The following is a 21,255-nucleotide window of genomic DNA, read 5'->3' on the forward strand; positions in this document are numbered from 1 at the left end:
GAAATATATTTAAGTATTAAAAGTAAATGTAATTGCTAAAATACACTTAAGTATCAAAAGTAAAAGTAAAAGTATAAATAATTTAAAATTCCTTATATTAAGCAAACCATTTTTATTTATTTTTATTTACGGATAGCCAGGGGCACACTCCAACACTCAGACATAATTTACAGATAGCCAGAGGCACACTCCAACACTCAGACATAATTTACAGATAGCCAGAGGCACACTCCAACACTCAGACATAATTTACAAACTAAGCATTTGTGTTTAGTGAGTCCGCTAGATCAGAGGGATGACCAGAGATGTTCTCTTGCTAAGGTTGTGAATTTGACCATTTTCCTGTCCTGCTAGACATTGAAAACGTAACGAGTACTTTTGAGTGTTAGGGAAAATGTATGTAGTAAAAAGTACATTATTTTCTTTGGGGATGTAGTGAAGTAAAAGTACAAGTTGTCAAAAAATAGAAATAGTAAAGTAAAGTCCAGATACCCCAGAACACTACTTAAGTAGTACTTTAATATATTTTTACTTAAGTACTTTACACCACTGCAGTCATGTTACTCACGGTCCTTTGCCTTGCAGTACATCACATTACACTGTTGCTAAGCAGGAACTTGTATCAAGGGTGATTTACAAAGCTTACACATCTATGAAGTAACACATTAAGGCACTTACATTACATATAAAACAAAAGATACAACATTACATCGTATAACATTATTACACCACTACAATCTGCAATACAAAATGTATAATACCACCATACAACAATATTACAATGAACGTGTCTGTAGAGTGTGTGTGCCAGCACTTGTGTGCTTATGCGTGTGTCTGTACCTTTGTGTGTGTCTCTTCACAGTCCCCACTGTTCCATAAGGTGTACTTTTACCTGTTTTTTAAATCTGATTCTACTGCTTGTATCGGTTACCTGATATGGAATAGAGTTCCATGTAGTCATGGCTCTATGTAGTACTGTGCGCCTCCCATAGTCTGTTCTGGACTTGGGAATTGTGAAGAGACCTCTGGTGGCATGTCTTGTGGGGTATGCATGGGTGTCCGAGCTATGTGCTTGTAGTTTAACCTCTTAAGGATCGGACCCTTTTTTTGAATTTTAGCCTAAAATGACATACCCAAATCTAACTGCCTGTAGCTCAGGACCAGAAGCAAGGATATGCATATTCTTGATACTATTGAAAGGAAACACTTTGAAGTTTGTGGAAATGTGAAATTAATGTAGGAGAATATAACACATTAGATCTGGTAAAAGATAATGCAAACAAAAAATTATAATTTTTTTGTTCCATCATCTTTGAAATGCAAGAGAAAGGCCACAATATAATATTGCAGTTTAGGCGCAATTTACATTTTAGCCACTAGGTGGCAGCAGTGTGTGTGAAAAGTTTCAGATTGATCCAGTGAAGCATTGCAATACTGGACAATTTTGTTTCAAGTCTGCCCAAATGTGCCGAATTGGTCAATTGATACATTTTCAAGTACATAACTATAGAGAACATACAAAAATGATATGGTAATACAAAATGGAAGTTTACACACTCTCAGGAATGTCATACATGATGGATCATTAGCTTATACACTAACTTTCACATATCTAGATGGCCGGGCGGGGTGGGTGTGGAGCCAGAGACAGCAGGGGTTCAAACTGTAGAACCCAGCTCCTACATTTGAATATAAAAATTGATTTTATCACTTTAATAGCTACTGTAAATTGGACAGTGCAGTTAGATTAACAAGAATTTAAGCTTTCTGCCCATATAAGACATGTTTATGTCCTGGAAGGTTTGCTGTTACTTACAACAGTCATGCTAATCACATTAGCGCACATTAGCTCAACCGTCCCATATACGGGACACCAATCCCGTAAAGGTTAAACAGACAGCTCGGTACATTCAGCTTGTCAACACTTCTTACAAAAACAAGTAGTGATGAAGTCAATCTCTCCTCTACTTTGAGCCATGAGAGATTGACATGCATATTATTAATGTTACCTCTACATGTACATTTAAAGGCCAGCCGTGCTGCTCTGTTCTAAGCCAGTTGTAATTTTCCCAAGTCCCTCTTTGTGGCACCTGACCACACTACTGAACAGTAGTCCAGGTGCGATAAAGGTAGGACCTGCCTTGTTGATAGTGTTGTTAAGAAGGTAGAGCAGCGCTTTATTGTGGTCAGACTTCTCCCCATCTTAGCTACTGTTGTATCAATATGTTTTGACCATGACAGTTTACAATCCAGGGTTACTCCAAGCAGTTTAGTCACCTCAACTTGCTCAATTTCCACATTATTCATTACAATATTTAGTTGAGGTTTAAGGTTTAAAAAATGATTTGTCCCAAATACAATTCTTGTAGTTTTTGAAATATTTAGGACTAACTTATTCCTTGCCACCCATTCTGAAACTAACTGCAGCTCTTTGTTAAGTGTTGCAGTCATTGCAGTCGCTGTAGTAGCTAACGTGTATAGTGTTAGACACACTGGCTTTACTCAAAGCATGTTGTTAGTAAAGATTGAAAAAAGTAAGGGGCCTAAACAGCTGCCCTGGGGAATTCCTGATTCTACCTGGATTATGTTGGTGAGGCTTCCATTAAAGAACACCCTCTGTGTTCTGGTAGACAGGTAACTCTTTATCCACAATATAGCAGGGGGTGTAAAGCCATAACACATACATTTTTACAGCAGCAGACCATGATTGATAATGTCAAAAGCTGCACTGAAGTCTAACAAAACAGCCCCCACAATCTTTTTATCATCAATTTCTCTCAGCCAATCATCAGTCATTTGTGTAAGTGCTGTGCTTGTTGAATGTCCTTCCCTATAAGTGTGCTGAAAGTCTGTTGTTAATTTGTTTACTGTAAAATAGCATTGTATCTGGTCAAACACCGTTTCTTCCAAAAGTTTATTAAGGGTTGATAACAGGCTGATTGGTCAGCTATTTGAGCCAGTAAAGGGGGCTTCACTATTCTTGGGTAGTGGAATGACTTTTGCTTCCCTGCAGGCCTGAGGGCACACACTTTCTAGTAGGCTTAAATTGAAGATATGGCAAATAGGAATGGCGATATCGTCCGCTATTATTATCCAGGTTGTCAGACCCCGTTTGCTTGTCATTGTTGATAGACAACAATACTTTTTTCACCTCTTCCACACTCACTTTACGGAATTCAAAAATACAATGCTTATCTTTCATAATTTGGTCAGAAATACTTGGATGTGATGTGTCAGCGTTTGTTGCTGGCATGTCATGCCTAAGTTTGCTAATCTTGCCAATGAAAAAATAATTAAAGTAGTTGGCAATATCAGTGGGTTTTGTGATGAATGAGCCATCTGATTCAATGAATGATGGAGCCGAGTTTGCCTTTTTGCCCAAGATTTCATTTAAGGTGCTCCAAAACTTTTTACTATCATTCTTTATATCTTTTTTTTTCATAGTATAGTTTTTATTTTATTTTATTTAGTTTAGTCACATGATTTCTCAATTTGCTGTACGTTTGCCAATCGGTTGTGCTGCCAGACTTATTTGCCATACCTTTTGCCTCATCCCTCTCAACCATACCATTTTTCAATTCCTCATCAATCCAAGGGGATTTAACTGTTTTTACAGTCATTTTCTTAATCGGTGCATGCTTATTAGTAACTAAATGTGTCAAGTGCAGTGTCTGGTTGCTCCTCATTACACACCACAGACCAGCAAATATTATTTACATAATCAACATAAGAATCACTACAAAACGTATTGTATGACCTCTTATACACTATATTAGGCTCAGCCTTTGGAACTTTGGTTTTCCTAGATATGGCTACTATATTGTGATCACTACATCCTACGGATTTGGATACTGCTTTAAAGCACATTTCTGCAGAATTAGTAAAGATGTGATCAATTGTCACGTTCATTGAAGGATGGGTCAGACCAAGGCACAGCGTGATATGCGTACATGTTTATTAACGTAATAAACAACACGACAAAACAACAAAGGAAACGAAACGTGAAGTCCAAGGTAGTACAGAACAACAAACCTTACACGGAACAAGATCCCACAACTAGACAGTGCCAATAGGCTGCCTAAGTATGGTCCCCAATCAGAGACAACGAGCGACAGCTGCCTCTGATAGGGAACCACACCGGCCAACATAGATCCACACATACTAGATCGACAACATAGACAAAGCACAACAAGGAATATACACACCCTGACTCAACATATAAGCGTCCCTGCCTCGGAGGCGGATCCGGCTCGGGGCGTGACGACCTCTCACTCTCCGCCTCCCTGTTGCGCCCCTGGTCTGGTCTGGACCTCGGCGCGCTGCTTTCCCTCTCCTTCCTCCCACGATACGCCAGGCCCTGTCTGGACCCTGATGTGGGAGACCCCGAACCTGGAGAGGGGCTGTTGTCATGGTCTGGACTGGAGCCGCTGACCGGAGCTGGACTGGGCACCGGTGGAGCGGACTGCTCTGGCTCCGGAGTGGCGCAGCTGACCGGAGCTGGATCATGCACCGGTGGAGTGGACTGCTCTGGCTCCGGAGTGGAGCAGCTGACCGGAGCTGGATCAGGCACCGGTGGAGCGGACTGCTCTAGCTCCGGAGTGGAACAGCTGACCGGAGCTGGATCAGGCACCGGTGGAACGGGCACGGGCCGTGCCGGACTGGATAAACGCACCACTGGTCTGGTGCAAGGAGCAGGCATGGGCCGGACCGGACTAGGAGCACGCACCACTGGCTTGGTGCGAGGGGCAGGAACGGGCCGGGCTGGACTGGCGACGCGCACCACTGGCTTGGTGCGAGGAGCAGGAACAGGCCGTGCCGGACTGGCGACACGCACCACTGTCTTGGTGCGAGGAGCAGTAACAGGCCGGGCCGGGCTGGCGACGCGCACCACTGGCTTGGTGCGAGGAGCAGGAACAGGCCGGGCCGGGCTGGCGACGCGCACCACTGGCTTGGTGCGAGGAGCAGGAACAGGCCGGGCCGGGCTGGCGACGCGCACCACTGGCTTGGTGCGAGGAGCAGGAACAGGCCGGGCCGGGCTGGCGACGCGCACCACTGGCTTGGTGCGAGGAGCAGGAACAGGCCGGGCCGGGCTGGCGACGCACACCACTGGCTTGGTGCGAGGAACAGGTCAGGCCGGGCTGGCGACGCGCACCACTGGCTTGGTGCGAGGAGCAGGAACAGGCCGGGCCGGGCTGGCGACACGCACCACTTCCTTGGTGCGAGGAGCAGGACTGGGTTCCTTTATTAACCCCCGCTCCTTCTGCTGCCTAACCAGCTCCTCTCGCCGTGCCTCTACTCATTCCTTCTCCCTTTTAGCCTCCTGTAGCGCCTCCCTCTGACCGAATAAGTCCTGCTCCCTCTGAACCAATAGCCCCCGTAACATGGTGGCCTCCTCTCCTAACCTGCAGATCCGCCCTTTAACGGCCTCCTGCTGCCTCGTCGTCCACACCGTGTGCCCCCCCCAAAAAAATTATTGGGGTTGCCTCTCGGGTCTCCGTCGTTGGCACTGTTGGCGCCGTTTCTCCTCTCCTACCTGGGCATCCTCCTTCATCGCCCTCCGATAATGGACGGCCTCCTCCTCCGTAATTCTCCCCCAACCGAGGAGGACATCTACTAACGTAACCTCCTGTTGAGTCCCAGGCGTTTGCTCCTTCTCGGCACGCTGCTTGGTCCTTGTTAGGTGGGATCTTCTGTCACATTCGTTGAAGGACGGGTCAGACCAAGGCGCAGCGTGATATGCGAACATGTTTATTAACGTAATAAACAACACGACAAAACAACAAAGGAAACGAAACGTGAAGTCCAAGATAGTACAGAACAACAAACCTTACACGGAACAAGATCCCACAACTAGACAGTGCCAATAGGCTGCCTAAGTATGGTCCCCAATCAGAGACAACGAGCGACAGCTGCCTCTGATTGGGAACCACACCGGCCAACATAGATCCACACATACTAGATTGACAACATAGACAAAGCACAACAAGGAATATACACACCCTGACTCAACATATAAGCGTCCCCTGAGTCAGGGCGTGACATCAATACATGTTGATGATTTAATTCCTGTGCTGTTTGTAACTACCCTGGTAGGTTGACTGATAACCTGAACCAGGTTGCAGGCCCTGGTTACAGTTTGAAGCTTTTTCTTGAGTGGGCAGTTTGATGAAAGCCAGTCAATATTTAAATCACCCAGAAAATATACCTCTCTGTTGATACCACATACATTATCAAGCATTTCACACATATTATCCAGATACTGACTATTAGCACTTGGTGGTCTATAGCAGCTTCCCACAAGAATGGGCTTTAGGTGAGGCAGATGAACCTCTAGCCATATTACTTCAAGAGTATTTAACATAAGATCCTCTCTAACCTTTACAGGAATGGTTCTGAATGGAGACCTCAACACCGCCCCATTGGCATTTCTGTCTTTTCGGTAGATGTTATAACCATGTATTGCTACCACTGTATCATCAAAGGTATTATCTAAGTCAGTTTCAGAGATAATCAGAATATGAATGTCATCTGTTACAAGCACGTCATTGACTTGTGTTGTACAGTGCAGGACATTTGAAGCAATGACTGGATTTCAAAGGCGTTATACATTACCTTTGCCATGTTTTTTCCTCTGTAGTAGGAACATGTCTGCTCTAGGTCTAGGATGTATGACCCTGAAAGAGCTTTCTATGTTCACCAGTCCTTCAGGGGCTTACAGAGGCCCTTTGAGATTCCTACTGTCAAGCTAAAGTACAGAGACCATTTGACATTCTCACTCACTGTCCAGCTATTTCAAATCTGTGGCTGGTTAATAATAATATTTTTAGGAAGGAACACAAATAAGTCTGTGTATTTCATTTGCTCATTCATTATTGTGTATCACGTGACCTGTGTTCTCTCCTGTGTTCCCTCAGATAACCGCTGCATGGACCGGCGCTTCCTGCCCACACGTTCCAAGCAGCTGATGGCCCTGGCCAGCTTCCCCGGGGCTGGCAACACCTGGGCCCGCCACCTCATAGAGCTGGCCACCGGCTTCTACACAGGCAGCTACTACTTTGATGGCTCCCTCTACAACAAAGGTACGGTAGGCCTCACCTAGAGGTAACAGATGATGGGTACTGGGAAGTCATACATTGGGAAGTCATGCAGTCACTTACACAGTAAGAAATACACTATTAAGCATTTCCATATATATACAGTACCAGTCAAAAGTTTGGACACACCTACTCATTCAAGGGTTTTTCTGTATTTTTACTATTTTCTACATTGTAGAATAATAGTGAAGACATCAAAACTATGAAATAACACATATGGAAGTGTACACACAAAAGTGTTAAACAAATCAAAATATATTTTAGATTTTAGATTCTTCAAAGTAGCCACCCTTTGCCTTGATGACAGCTTTGCACACTCTTGGCATTCTCTCAACCAGCTTCATGAGGAATGCTTTTCCCACAGTCTTGAAGAAGTTCCCACATATGCTGAGCACTTGTTGGCTGCTTTTCCTTCACTCTGCGGTCCAACTCATCCCAAACCATCTCAATTGGGTTGAGGTCAGGTGATTGTGGAGGCCAGGTCATCTGATGCAGCACTCCATCACTCTCCTTCTTGGTCAAAAAGCCCTTACACAACCTGGAGGTGTGTTTTTGGGTCATTGTCCTGTTGAAAAACAAATGATAGTCCCACTAAGCGCAAACCAGATGGGATGGTGTATCGCTGCAGAATGCTGTGGTAGCCATGCTGGTTAAGTGTGCCTTGAATTCTAAATAAATCACTGACAGTGTCACCAGCAAATCACCACCACACCATCACACCTCCTTCTCCATGCTTCACTGTGGGAACCACACATGCAGAGATCATCCGTTCACCTACTCTGCGTCTCAGAAAGACACAGCGGTTGGAACCAAAAATCTAAAATTTTGACTCATCTGACCAAAGGACAGAATTCCACCAGTCTAATGTCCATTGCTCATGTTTCTTGGCCCAAGCAAGTATTTTCTTCTTATTGGTGTCCTTTAGTAGTGGTTTCTTGAAAGTTCTTGAAACTTTCGGGATTGACTGACCTTCATGTCTTAAAGCAATGATGGACTGTCATTTCTCTTTGCTTATTTTAGCTATTCTTGCCATAATATGAACTTGGTATTTTAACAAATAGGGCTATCTTCTGTATTCCACCCCTACCTTGTCACAACACAACTGATTGGCTCAAACGCATTTAGAAGGAAAGAAATTCCACAAATTAACTTTTAACAAGGCACACCTGTTAATTTAAATGCATTCCAGGTGAGTACCTCATGAAGCTGGTTGAGAGAATGCCTAGAGTGTGCAAAGCTGTCATCAAGTCAAAGGGTGGCTACTTCGAAGAATCTCAAATTTAATATATTTTGATTTGTTTCACTTTTTTGGTTACTACATGATTCCATATGTGTTATATATATAGTACAAATAGAGAAAAACCCTGGAATCAGTAGGTGTGTTCAAACCTTTGAGTGGTACTATATATATATATATATATATATATATATATATATATATATATATATACAGTGGGGAGAACAAGTATTTGATACACTGCCGATTTTGCAGGTTTTCCTACTTACAAAGCATGTAGAGGTCTGTCATTTTTATCATAGGTACACTTCAACTGTGAGAGACGGAATCTAAAACAACAATCCAGAAAATCACATTCTATGATTTTTAAGTAATTAATTTGCATTTCATTGCATGACATATATCCAAAATACGAAATACTACCTACGACTGAAACAAATAACGAAACAGGAAGAACACTTCTCAAGTACCTGTACTTAGGCCTCCGATCAGACACTGAGTAGTACTGCTGAACATAGAGAAACTAACAGAGAAAACGGAGCAAGGGAACACAGGGAAGTGAGGGCATAAATACACAGGTGAACAGGTAGAAACAGGTGACACCAATAGGATACTGATTAGTCCAGACTTTGAGTGAGGAGGTGCCTAAGGTTGTCAGAGTATGACACCTAGTGGGTCGCTCCGGAACTGCGACTCCCTCCTGTAACAGTGACAGCGACTGATGTGGGCCTGGAACGATGGAACCGCCGCCTCCTCCTCTTGCTCGGGGAATAGGGGGGCTTGGTACCCGTATTGGCACTGGAAGGGGGACATTCCGGTGGATGAGCAGAGTAGGGTGCTGTGGGCGTAATCTGCCCACGCCAGTCGCTGACTCCACGTAGCTGGGTTGCTGGAGGCGTAGCACCTCAGCTCCCCCTCCAGATCCTGGTTGACGCGCTCCGTCTGCCCGTTCGACTGGGGATGGGAGCCGGAAGACAAGCTGACGGAGGCGCTGAGGCAGGTGGCGAACGCCTTCCAGAACCTGGAGGTGTACTGAGGGCCCCGATCCGACACCACATCTTGGGGAAGGCCGTGGACCCGGAAAACGTGCTGCACCACCAACTTAGCCGTCTCCCAGGCCGACGGGAGTTTGGGAAGGGGAATGAAGTGGGCATCCTTTGAGAACCGGTCCACAACGACCAGGATGACTGTGTATCCATCAGAGGGGGGTAGGGCGGAAATGAAATCCAGAGAGATGTGAGACAAGGGACGCTTGGGGATAGGCAGGGGTCGGAGCAGCCCTGCCGCGGGCTGACGTGAGCTCTTCGTGCGCACGCACACCGGGCAAGCAGCCATGAAGGCGCATGCATATGGCCACCAGAACATCCTACGCAGGAACTCCAACGTCCTGGCGCCCCCCGGATGGCTGGTGAGGTCGGACGCGTGTGCCCACTGAAGCAGTCGCGAGCGCGCAGCTTTGGCTACGTACATCCTCCCAATGGACCCCTGCCCGGATTGGGCTCCCGCCGTAGCGCTGCTCTGACCAGCCTATCAATTCCCCACGAAACTGGTGCAGCAATCAGGGCGTTGGGGACAATGGGGTTGTCCCTCTCCACCAGGTACATGGGGTCGAACTGCCGGGAGAGCGCGTCAGGATTGGTGTTCTTCGACCCGGACGGTATGAGATGGTGAACCGGAACCTGGTGAAGAACAACGCCCACCTGGCATGGCGCGAGTTGAGCCTCTTGGCCCCCTGAATGTAGGCTAAGTTCTTATGGTCCGTCCATATGACAAATGGATGGGCAGCCCCCTCTAGCCAATGCCTCCACTCCCCCAGGGCGAGCTTGACCACTAGCAACTCACGGTTCCCCATGTCGTAATACCGCTCCGCCGGGGACAGCCGCCGGGAGAAAAATGTGCAGGGGTGAGTCTTACCATCCGTGAGGAACCACTGGGACAGGAATGCTCCCACCACAATGTCTGAAGCATCCACCTCCACAATGAACGGCAGGGATGGATCAGGATGCCCGAGGACTGGGGCTGATGTAAAGCGCCGCTTAAGCGCATCAAATGCGTTCCCCGCTTCCGGGGTCCAGGCGAAGGAGCGCACGCTCGTCTGGGTGAGGGCTGTCAGGGGAGCGGCTAAGGAGCTAAAATTGCGAATAAATCACCTATAAAAATTAACAAACCCTAAAAACCGCTGTAGTTGCTTGAGGAATGAGGGCTGGGGCCAATCCAGTACCGCGCTGACCTTGGCTGTGTCCATCCGTAGGTCCCCCTGGGTGACGATGAACCCCAGGAAGGAGACTGTCTCTTTGTGGAACACGCACTTCTTCGCCTTGACATAGAGCTGGTGACAGAGAAGGTGTTGGAGGACCTGCCGAACGTGCTGCTGGTGTTTACTCATGTCCTTTGAGAATATTAGGATGTCATCCAAATACACGAAGACGCTGTAGTCGAGGAGGTCCCGGAGCACGTCATTGACCAACGCCTGGAACACTGTAGGCGCGTTGGCTAGACCGAACGGCATGACTTGGTACTCGTAATGCCCACTGGTTGTGTTAAAAGCCGTCTTCCACTTGTCCCCCTCCCTAATCCTCACCAGGTTGTAGGCATTGCGTAATTCCAGCTTGGTGAAGACCCGGGCTCCCTGCAATGACTCAAATACCGTCGTCATCAGGGGGAGTGGATAGCGGTTCTTAACCGTGATGTCGTTGAGCGCCCGGTAATCAATGCCTGGCCGCTGCCCACCGTCCTTTTTCCCCACGAAGAAGAAGCCCGCGCCCGTGGGTGAGATAGAGGGACTGATGTGACCCTCGACGAGCGCCTCATCGATATACTCCCTCATGGCCAGTGTCTCCGGCCGGGACAAGGAAAACAATCACCCTCATGTGGGCATGGCGCCCGGCAGGAGATCGATAGCGCAGTCGTATGGCCTGTGAGGAGGTAGGCCCTTGGCACGCCTCTTACTAAACACCTCCCCCAGATCCCAATACTCCCGGGGAATGCCTCCCAGGTCTGGGCCGGTGACTGAGTCTGTAGCCGCAGTCCTCCCGGTGGTAACAGCCACTAGGGCAGTAGGCGGTTCGGAGTGCGGGACCTGGGGAAGAGGTGAGGACTGGTATGTGGTCTGGGATGGTGGTTTGGGCTGATGAGTGGTCGGTGGAGACCGGAACAGGACGGGGGCGGAGCCTCCCTCCAGGATGACCCGCCCCGTGGACCAGTCTATTGGGGGTTTGTGGGCAACCAGCCAGGGGTGCCCGAGGATGAGGGGACACTCCAGAGAGTCCACAATGAAAAACTGGATATCCTCCCATAGCCCCCCCCGCCACCCGGACACGCACGGGGACAGTGCGCTGGGTGATGAAGCCCAACCACAACGGCCGGCCGTCCAGGCCAATGACCAGAACCAGCTCGGAGAGGGAGAGTAATGGAACACTCCACCCTTGGGCCAGCCCCGCATCCATCAGGTTTCCCGCGGCCCCAGAATCCACCAGTGCATGCGCCCGACGTGTAGCGTGGGCCCACTGAACCCTGACGGGGAGAAAAGTCTGGGAGTCTCTGGAGTTGGGGTTTTGGTTCAGGCTCGCTAGCACCCCTCCCGATACTAGCGAGCCTTCCCGTTTACCGGCTTCTCCGGGCATTAGTCGCAGTGGTGACCTGCCTGGCTGCAGTACAGGCAACGTCCCTGGCGCAGACGCCTCTGCCTCTCCATCCTGGACAAGCGCGCCCCCCCAGCTGCATAGTCTCCTCCTGAGGAGGAAAGTCTCCGGGTTGATAGGGGGTCACGGAGGCGTGCCTTGCGTCATCCCTCTATCATGCGCCCTCTCATGACGACGATAGTCTACCCGCACCGAGAGTTCGACGAGGCCGTCCAGTCGCTCAGGCAGCTCCCGGAAGGAGAGTTCGTCCTTCATCCCCTTCGATAGCCCCTGCGCGTAAAGGACGACCAGGGCGGCCTCCTCCCATCCTGCCTCTCGAGCCCGGGTCCGGAACTCCATGGAGTAGTCTCACGGCCTCGTGCCCCGACATCACCCGAGAGGTGTCGAACACCTTACGTAGCTCCCGGGTGGATTGGTAGGCTCTCCCACTCCGCGGTAGCCCAGGAAAGGGCCCGAACCCGTCAACAGAGTGATGATGTAGGCCACCCGGCCCTGCTCCGTCGGGAAGTAGGAGGATTGTAGGCTGAATACCAGCAAACACTGGGTGAGGAATTCCCTGCAGCCCTCTGGACGTAGGTCATACCTCTCCGGAGGTGGTAGGCGGGGTTCCCGCGATGTCACTGGCGCGAATGGAGCCGCTGCCGTGACTTCCGCTCCGCCGGCTGCTGGGGCTGGTTGGGTGTCCACCCGGCTCTGCACGGCGATCGTCAGCTGGCGGAGATTCTCGATGATCTGCTGCAGGCTGCGGTCGGGTTGGTTCAGCATAGCTCCCTGTGTTGCCAATGCGCTCCGATACTGTGCTGTCTCCGCTGGGTCCATATTGGCTCAGTTTTCTGTAAGGGTTAGTGTGAGGTGTGACCCAGGTGCGGTGCAGGATATACAGCAGGCAGTAGGAAGAGATGGTGAAACAAGGATCTTTACTTGTGGTCCCGAAGCCAAAATACAAAATAACGGACTTATCACGATAAAAGAAAGGCGGAGCAAATAAGTCTCCAATAACCGGCTGACAGCCATATACGATATACTACTTACGACTGAAACAAATAACAAAACTTCTCAAGTACCTGTACATAGGTCTCCGATCAGACACTGAGTAGTACTGCTGGACATAGAGAAACTAACAGAGAAAACTGAGCAAGGGAACACAGGGAAGTGAGGGCATAAATACACAGGTCAACAGGTAGACACAGGTGACACCAAAAGGATACTGATTAGTCCAGACTGTGAGTGAGGAGGTGCCTAATGTTGTCAGAGGATGACACCTAGTGGGTCGCTTCGGAACTGCGACCCTCTCCTGTAACATGCCTTGATGACAGCTTTGCACACTCTTGGCATTCTCTCAACCAGCTTCATGAGGCACCTGGAATGCATTTCAATTAACAGGTGTGCCTTGTTAAAAATTAATTTGTGGAATTTCTTTCCTTCTTAATGCGTTTGAGCCAATCAATTGGGTTGTGACAAGGTAGGGGTATACAGAAGATGGCCCTATTTGGTAAAAGACCAAGTCCATATTATGGCAAGAACAGCTCAAATAAGCAAAGATAAACAACAGTCCATCATTACTTTAAGACATGAAGGTCAGTCAATCCGGAACATTTCAAGAACTTTGAAATTTCTTCAAGTGCAGTTGCAAAAACCATCAAGTGCTATGATGAAACTGGCTCTCATGAGGACCGCCACAGGAAAGGAAGACCCAGAGTTACCTCTGCTGCAGAGGATAAGTTCATTAGAGTTACCAGCCTCAGAAATTGCAGCCCAAATAAATGCTTCACAGAGTTCAAGTAACAGACACATCTCAACATCAACTGTTCAGAGGAGACTGCATGAATCAGGCCTTCATGAAATTGCTACAAAGAAACCATTACTAAAGGACACCAATAAGAAAAAGAGACTTGCTTGGGCCAAGAAACACGAGCAATGGACATTAGACTGGTGGAAATCTGTCCTTTGGTCTGATGAGTCCAAATTTGAGATTTTTGGTTCCAACCGCCGTGTCTTTCTGAGACGCAGAGTAGGTGAACGGATGGTCTCCTCATGTGTGGTTCCCACCATGAAGCATGGAGGAGGAGGTGTGATGGTGTGGTGGTGCTTTGCTGATGACACTGTCTGTGATTTATTTAGAATTCAAGGCACACTTAACCAGCATGGCTACCACAGCATTCTGCAGCAATACGCCATCCCATCTGGTTTCCACTTAGTGGGACTATCATTTGTTTTTCAATCCAAGACAATGACCCAACACACCTCCAGGCTGTGTAACGACTATTTGACCAAGAAGGAGAGTGATGGAGTGCTGCATCAGATGACCTGGCCTCCACAATCACCCAACCTCAACCCAATTGAGATGGTTTGGGATGAGTTGGACCGCAGAGTGAAGGAAAAGCAACCAACAAGTGCTCAGCAAATGTGGGAACTCCTTCAAGATTGTTGGAAAAGCATTCCAGGTGAAGCTGGTTGAGAGAATGCCAAGAGTGTGAAAAGCTGTCATCAAGGCAAAGGGTGGCTACTTTGAGGAATCTAAAATATATTTTGATTTGTTTAACACTTTTTTGGTTACTACATGATTCCATATGTGTTATTTCATAGTTTTGATGTCTTCACTATTATTCTACAATGTAGAAAATAGTAAATATACAGAAAAACCCTTGATTTGAGTAGTTGTGTCCAAACTTTTGACTGGTACTGTATATATATTTTTTTAAGGCTTCAAAGGTGAGCGAGACCATTGGCGGAGCGGTAGGACCATCTGCATTAAAACACATGAGAGTGGCAAGAAGGAGATTGAAGCCTTTGACGCCAGCATCGTCATGATCCGCAACCCTTACAAAGCCCTCATGGCTGAGTTCAACCGCAAGTACGGCGGCCATATTGGATTCGCCTCGCAGGCCCACTGGAGAGGGAAAGGTGAGACTTTAGCCAATGATGACAACATGTTGTCACTGTTTCCACCATTCAGTCTCTCGTCCTCAGCGAATGCCAATGCTTATTCTTTTACTATTTTCGACCTACTGTATTTGTGCATTGTGTCCTTCCACTGTCTTGCAATTAAAATGATCAATCTAATCAACTGTCGGTTACACTTTATATTGCAGTGCTCATTATTACACTGCACTTATACTGTACTTAGGGTTAGGGTTGGGATGAGCCAGGGTGTGGACATGAAGCTAGAGTTAGGGTTAGAGCTAAGATTAATAGGGTTACTGCTGTAAGTACAGTGTAAGTACAATCATTAGTAATTACAATACTTGTAACAGTAATTACATGAGTATAATTACACAGTAATAAGGGTATGTGGTGTAAAGAGTTACTCAATTGTCTGCATTATTGATGAGTCATGACTAGGTGAATTCAACAGATATGAACAGGCTTGGCATACTGTAGATATGCCCTTTCCCCATCATGCTACTGCATGCCCATTTTTAGTGGCTCTCTCTTTATTAAAACCCCCTAGAGTCTACTGATGCACCAGTGCGTCAATCTAAGTAACATAATAAAAAAAATCCCCATCAAAACCCAGCAGATTAAGCTAGAGATATCTGGTTTTTTTTTGCAAGGCTGCGTCTCAATCCACCGCATCCGCCTATGTCCATCTGCGGTGGAAAATATCAAAGCTACAGCGCTGTTTGTCAGACCAGGAGACATCCCGAAAATCGTTCATCTCACAAAAACGTCTGTAGCATCCAAACGGTTTGGCCTACAAACTAATAAGACCACTCTATAGAAAGGGGATACACAAGTGTCACAGGACTTGTCTAAATGTAACCCATACAAATGAATGGAAATATGGAGGTAGTTTTGTGCCAACAAAAATAAGGGGTTAAATATGTGTAAAAACAAAACAAATCTATTTCCTGAGTTTTCTTATAACTCTTAGATATAGGACGGACACTTCAAAACCTTATTCCTTATTATGTATTTTTTATTAACTAATGTGGTCAACCCCAGAGGCTTTCAATATCTGAATGATGTAATGGGGTTTTGGACTCGGCAGGAACAGAGATCTTCGATCTGCATTAACACTAACAGAACACTAGGCGAGAACTGGGACACTAAGAAAGAGCTAAAAATGAGAAGTAAAAGAAGACCTTAGCCTACTATGTGGTTTTGGTGGTGTGAAGCTTAGTTTCTCGTATTGCCTAGGACCTAGGCTATACTTTGTTTTTTTTAAGAGCAGCACAGCAGATAGTGCCATACATAAGTATACATTATAGAGTATACATGTTGAGAAATTAAGGTATAATGTAAGATAACAGGAAGCCTGGGTCTTAGAGAAGGCATTATGTGCTGTGATTACACTTGGTGAATTGCACCAGACCTCTTAAATGAAATAATATCAGCGTTTGATGATTCTTCTGCAGGGAGAGGGAATGGGGGACGGGGGACGGGGGAGAGGCCTCTGCTGGATCTACTCCCCAGGGTTACCTGGGGATGTAGAGAGCTGCAGAGATTGTATTCTCAAATTATATTCAAATTGTATTCTTTCCTGCTGTTCCCTGGGCTGCTCATACAGCCAATAGTGCCCCAGTTATAGTTATTTTTTTCTTCTAACTTTGTATTAGAATTATTTACACTGGCTATAACTGATATATCCTGGAGCTCAATTGTGTACCCTTAACTAAGATTTTAGGCCTTCTCACACGACTCTATAATTTTTCATCTGCTTCCTGTGTTCTGTGTTGTTTTGCAGAGTGGCCTGAGTTTGTGAAGAACTATTCTCCTTGGTGGGCGTCCCACACACTGGACTGGCTGCGTTATGGGAGGAACGTCCATGTGGTCCACTTTGAGGAGCTGAAGAGGGATCTGTTCTCCAAGCTCAAGGACATGGTCCTGTTTCTGGGCCTGGAGGTGGCCGAGAACCGCCTGCTCTGTGTAGAGGGACAGAAGGACGGCAACTTCAAGCGCTCCGGCCTGCGTAAACTGGATTATGACCCGTACACACCTGAGATGCGCACTAGCATTGACGAACTGGTCATGACTGTAGACGCTTCCCTAAAGAAGAGGAACATGGCCGGGGTGCCGAAGGAGTACCGACCGACTCCGAGATAATATGATCCCCTCTCCTTTCCCTCTCTCTCTCTCTCCATTTCTCACTCTGTTCCTCTATCCCTTCCCTTCCCACACATCATTCTAGGATTAATTAATGGCATCCATGTCCAAATGGCGTCCAAATATTATTTCAGAAATTCTTTGGGGCAGAAAAGTCACATGAACTGAAAATCTATGTATAGGAAATACCTTTTTTATTTAATATACTTCTCTGTTCCCCTCCACTTCTCTGTATCCTTTCTCACATCCCTTTTCTTTATTTGTTTGACTGACAGACACACAACCGTATTGATTATGACAACAGCATCATACTGTATACTGCTTTAAAAAGGACATTTAGCTACTTGGCTGATGAACATACATTCAGCACAGCACTCTGCATATTGATTTTGATTTGACCTTTGACATTAGGAAACTCAAATACAGACCAATGAAAAGCACTTCTCCCTCTATGCACGTGTGTGCGTTATGATTTAACATGAAGGTACAGTAACTGTGTTGGAAGCACATCCAAGTACATACTGGTTGGATTACTGTCAGCCGACCACAAAAAGCAAATTCCTGTTAATCGGAGTGATGAAAAAGCACTGTAAGAAGTCTATTCATATGCATAATGTACGTTATCGAATAGGATCTTCTGCTATCACAGATTAGGAGAACAAATACTATTTTTTGAAATGGTTTGAAATGTCACAAAACCTTGTAATGATCTGTCATTTTCAACTAAATGTTTTGTTTTGTTAGAGAGATGAAAAATGTATACCTCCACTTGCTGAATACTGTATGTTTGAGAGCTACTGGACTTAAAATGAGAAGGTGGTCAAAACCGTACCATTGGACTTTGATTTGGTTGGCGAAAACACCAGAGTCCATCTAAGAGGTAATGAATGGGACTGAACACTCGTCTCTCCATCCACCCCTGCGGACCCACCATGAGGACAGATCTTCACTCTTCTCCTCATGCTTCAGCAGTATTCCTATGAGAAGAGGTAATACAGCACTATCATACAGCTGCTCTGGTTCTCTGAAGCAGTGGCCTCACTTAAAACTGTGCTGTATCAGTCCTACTGAGTCATTACATCTGTACAACACATCTGTCCTTTTGGTTACTGGCAACAGCTCTGGAACATTAAATAATAAACCCTCCACAGTTTATTTGGACCATCAGGCTCTATGGAACGCTCCTGGCTCTTGTCAAGACAGCCCTTTCAATAAGTAGCCTTGACTCATCGACTGCTTGTTCATCCTTGGTCTCCTCAGAGGTGGTCAGCCAGCCACACTGCGCATAATACATTTATTGTGGATTTATTGAACGTAGTTTTCTGTAAACAGCGCTATTTTGAAACTACCACTTCTGCCAAATGTCTCTGCAGAACCAGTTGCTTTCCTTATAATGGTGGTTTGAAGCAAAAAAATTTGTGGTGACGTTTCTGTCAGCTGACTGTTGGCTTTAAGTTGAAATGTAGGGAAAATACAATTGTTAGTAATATCAAATATTATTTTTAATGTGAATATATTATTGATGATATTTGATATTAAACTGTCCGCATAATGCATCACCAGACACACTAATGTCGAGGGTGTTCTAGCTTATGAAAACAAAATACCAAGGATGTTGTTATGTATTTATTGCAAGTACTGTGTCAGTGCAATACACTGATAGAATGTTTGAGAACATATACAGATTTCCATTTGGCTCATAGATCTCAATACAGGCTGGGAAGAGGCAGGGTTTACAATCAATAATAGTATGCCACCTCACTGTGTGGCTGAGGCATGTTAGTTCAATACTGTTGAGTTATCAAGCATACCCAGATAGTTTAACACTTCAAATTATAACTTTGCCTGCCTATAATGACTCAAACACACCAAAATCAATCAAAATGAATATTGTGTCTGTTTGATTGACTTCATAATTAATAGAAAATGAAGGTTGATTATTTAAATATTTGTGTTCACTTATTTAACTTGAATATGATCCAAAAAGTGTTTCACTGTAAGATTCATACAGCTGTAGCATGTAGCTGAACGCTTACTACCCCAAAGGCCCAAAAGGCATTTATATACGATTTTGATCATTTTTGTTGAAGGTGAGTAATACTGAAAGTGACACACCCCATTTTCTAGATTGCTTTGGTATCGCAGAACAAGCTATATAATAGTCCCAGCCATAGGTACTGTGCAACAGAGCATAGAAAGCTAAAATACATCAAAATAATCTGTAAGTGAAGCATTCAATTTTGTACACCCACCACATTATGTTGACTGATGTACAATGTGCACACATCTCTATTGGACACATGTAGAAAGAGAGCAATGAAAGAAAAAATTCCTTCCAAAATATACACATATATTTTTATAGTACGTGCAACAAAATTAAAAATATATTTATAATGCAACAAGTAAATGGGAGAGATCACTTCTATTTTTGACATAGGACCTTAACTTTGAGTGTTTTTTGCTTTCATTGACAGGCTAGCACTATCTGAAAAGGGGTGTCACATTTGAATGTATTTTGTATGGAATGAATGTAATGTGATTATACCCAATAAATAAGGTAATAGAATGGAAGTAATGGACTGTGATTCCAAATAAACATGCAATCTGAAATAAATGTTGTATGACAGTAAAAGTACACACTCGACCAGGACAAAGATTAAATTCCGCCCACCCCCCTATTGATCAATGAAGAACACATAATATTGTGTAACATTGACCTGAATATATGCCCAGGATATTCCTGGTATTTCTTTCAGGGCTCAGTTACATACATACAGTGTCAAAGTACTGAGATCACCAACACTGAGATCACCAACACATAAACATTTATTATTCACAGTTTTATTAATCACTCACCAAAGTTGTTGGTTATTATGTATTTAGTCCCCATTTTGCACATTTGACTATTAGTACTGTATGAAGTTCCAATGACTTCACGCTCATCCAAAATATTTGTTGTCAGCGGTTTTGTGAAGTGTAAACACAGGACTCTCCAATATGATTCTCAGCTCCTCTATAGGATATGTAATTACACTTGATCTTTCAGTGTCACAGCAGATGACCTGACAGATGAGTGTTGGTGCTGTATTACATGTCATGGTACAAATCTGATTACACAAAAACCTGTCCACCACAAGATGGGTGATGTATGGCAGGAAATACAAATGCTTCTGACTCTATCAATATACAGACAACATACAGTACAATATTGTTGCCCATGTTACTTGAGTGGTGTTGAAAAAGACGTTCAACTACATTTGAACAAAACCATTATCACAACTGTGTTGGTGTTACAGGAAACATGACTTTAAATGTGTTATTTACTCAGCATTGAAAAGTTTGCATTACAGTTGGTATAGATTAACACAATATTTTATTGTCACAAACCATGGACCTTAATATGTGAACTGAATGTGTTATTGTATTGGCAATATATTACATGTACTGTAATTACGGTATTTATTGAAAGGCAATCAGACACTTGTAGAAACTTAAAAAAATAACTTGTTTCAGAAAATTCTACAAAATAAATAACAGAAAAGTCAGAAGTTTACATAAACCTTAGCAAAATACATTTAAACTCAGTTTGTCACAATTTCTGACATTTAATCCTAGTAAAAATTCCCTCTTAGGTCAGTTAGGATCACCACTTTATTTTAAGAATGTGAAATGTCAAAATAAAAGTAGAGAGAATGATTTATTTAAGCTTTTATTTCTTTCATCACATTCCCAGTGGGTCAGAAGTTTACATGCACTCAATTAGTATTTGGTAGCATTGCCTTTAAATTGTTTAACTTGGGTCAAACGTGTTGGGTAGCCTTCCACAAGCTTCCCACAATAAGTTGGGTGAATTTTGGCCCATTCCTCCTGACAGAGTTGGTGTAACTGAGTCAGGTTTGTAGGCCTCCTTGCTCGCAAACGCTTTTTCAGTTCTGCCCACAAATATTCTATAGTATTGAGGTCAGGGCTTTGTGATGGCCACTCCAATACCTTGACTTTGTTGTCCTTAAGCCATTTTGCCACAACTTTGGAAGTATGCTTGGGGTCATTGTCCATTTGGAAGACCCATTTGCGACCAAGCTTTAACTTCCTGACTGATGTCTTGAGATGTTGCTTCAATATATCCACATCATTTTCCTTCCTCATGATGTCATGATCTATTTTGTGAAGTGCACCAGTCCCTCCTGCAGCAAAGCACCCCCACAGCATGATGCTGCCACCCCCGTGCTTCACGGTT

The 21,255-nt window shown here is 45.2% G+C and overlaps 1 protein-coding gene across 1 annotated transcript in view; it reads left to right on the forward strand.

The window, feature by feature from the left end:
- LOC311141233 (sialate:O-sulfotransferase 2-like) overlaps positions 1–17,018 on the forward strand; it is a gene marked incomplete at both ends in the record, with an annotated part of 48,544 nt that extends 31,526 nt beyond the window's left edge. Inside the window, 3 exons of the mRNA XM_084176494.1 lie at positions 6,915–7,079; positions 14,676–14,876; positions 16,660–17,018. Of these exons, the coding sequence (XP_084032620.1) occupies positions 6,915–7,079; positions 14,676–14,876; positions 16,660–17,018 (725 nt within the window). The remainder of the gene's footprint in view (positions 1–6,914; positions 7,080–14,675; positions 14,877–16,659) is intronic.
- Positions 17,019–21,255: the final 4,237 nt, after the last annotated feature.

Source organism: Coregonus lavaretus (genome assembly GCF_964263955.1).
Source record: "Coregonus lavaretus genome assembly, chromosome: 14".
NCBI lineage: Eukaryota > Metazoa > Chordata > Actinopteri > Salmoniformes > Salmonidae > Coregonus > Coregonus lavaretus.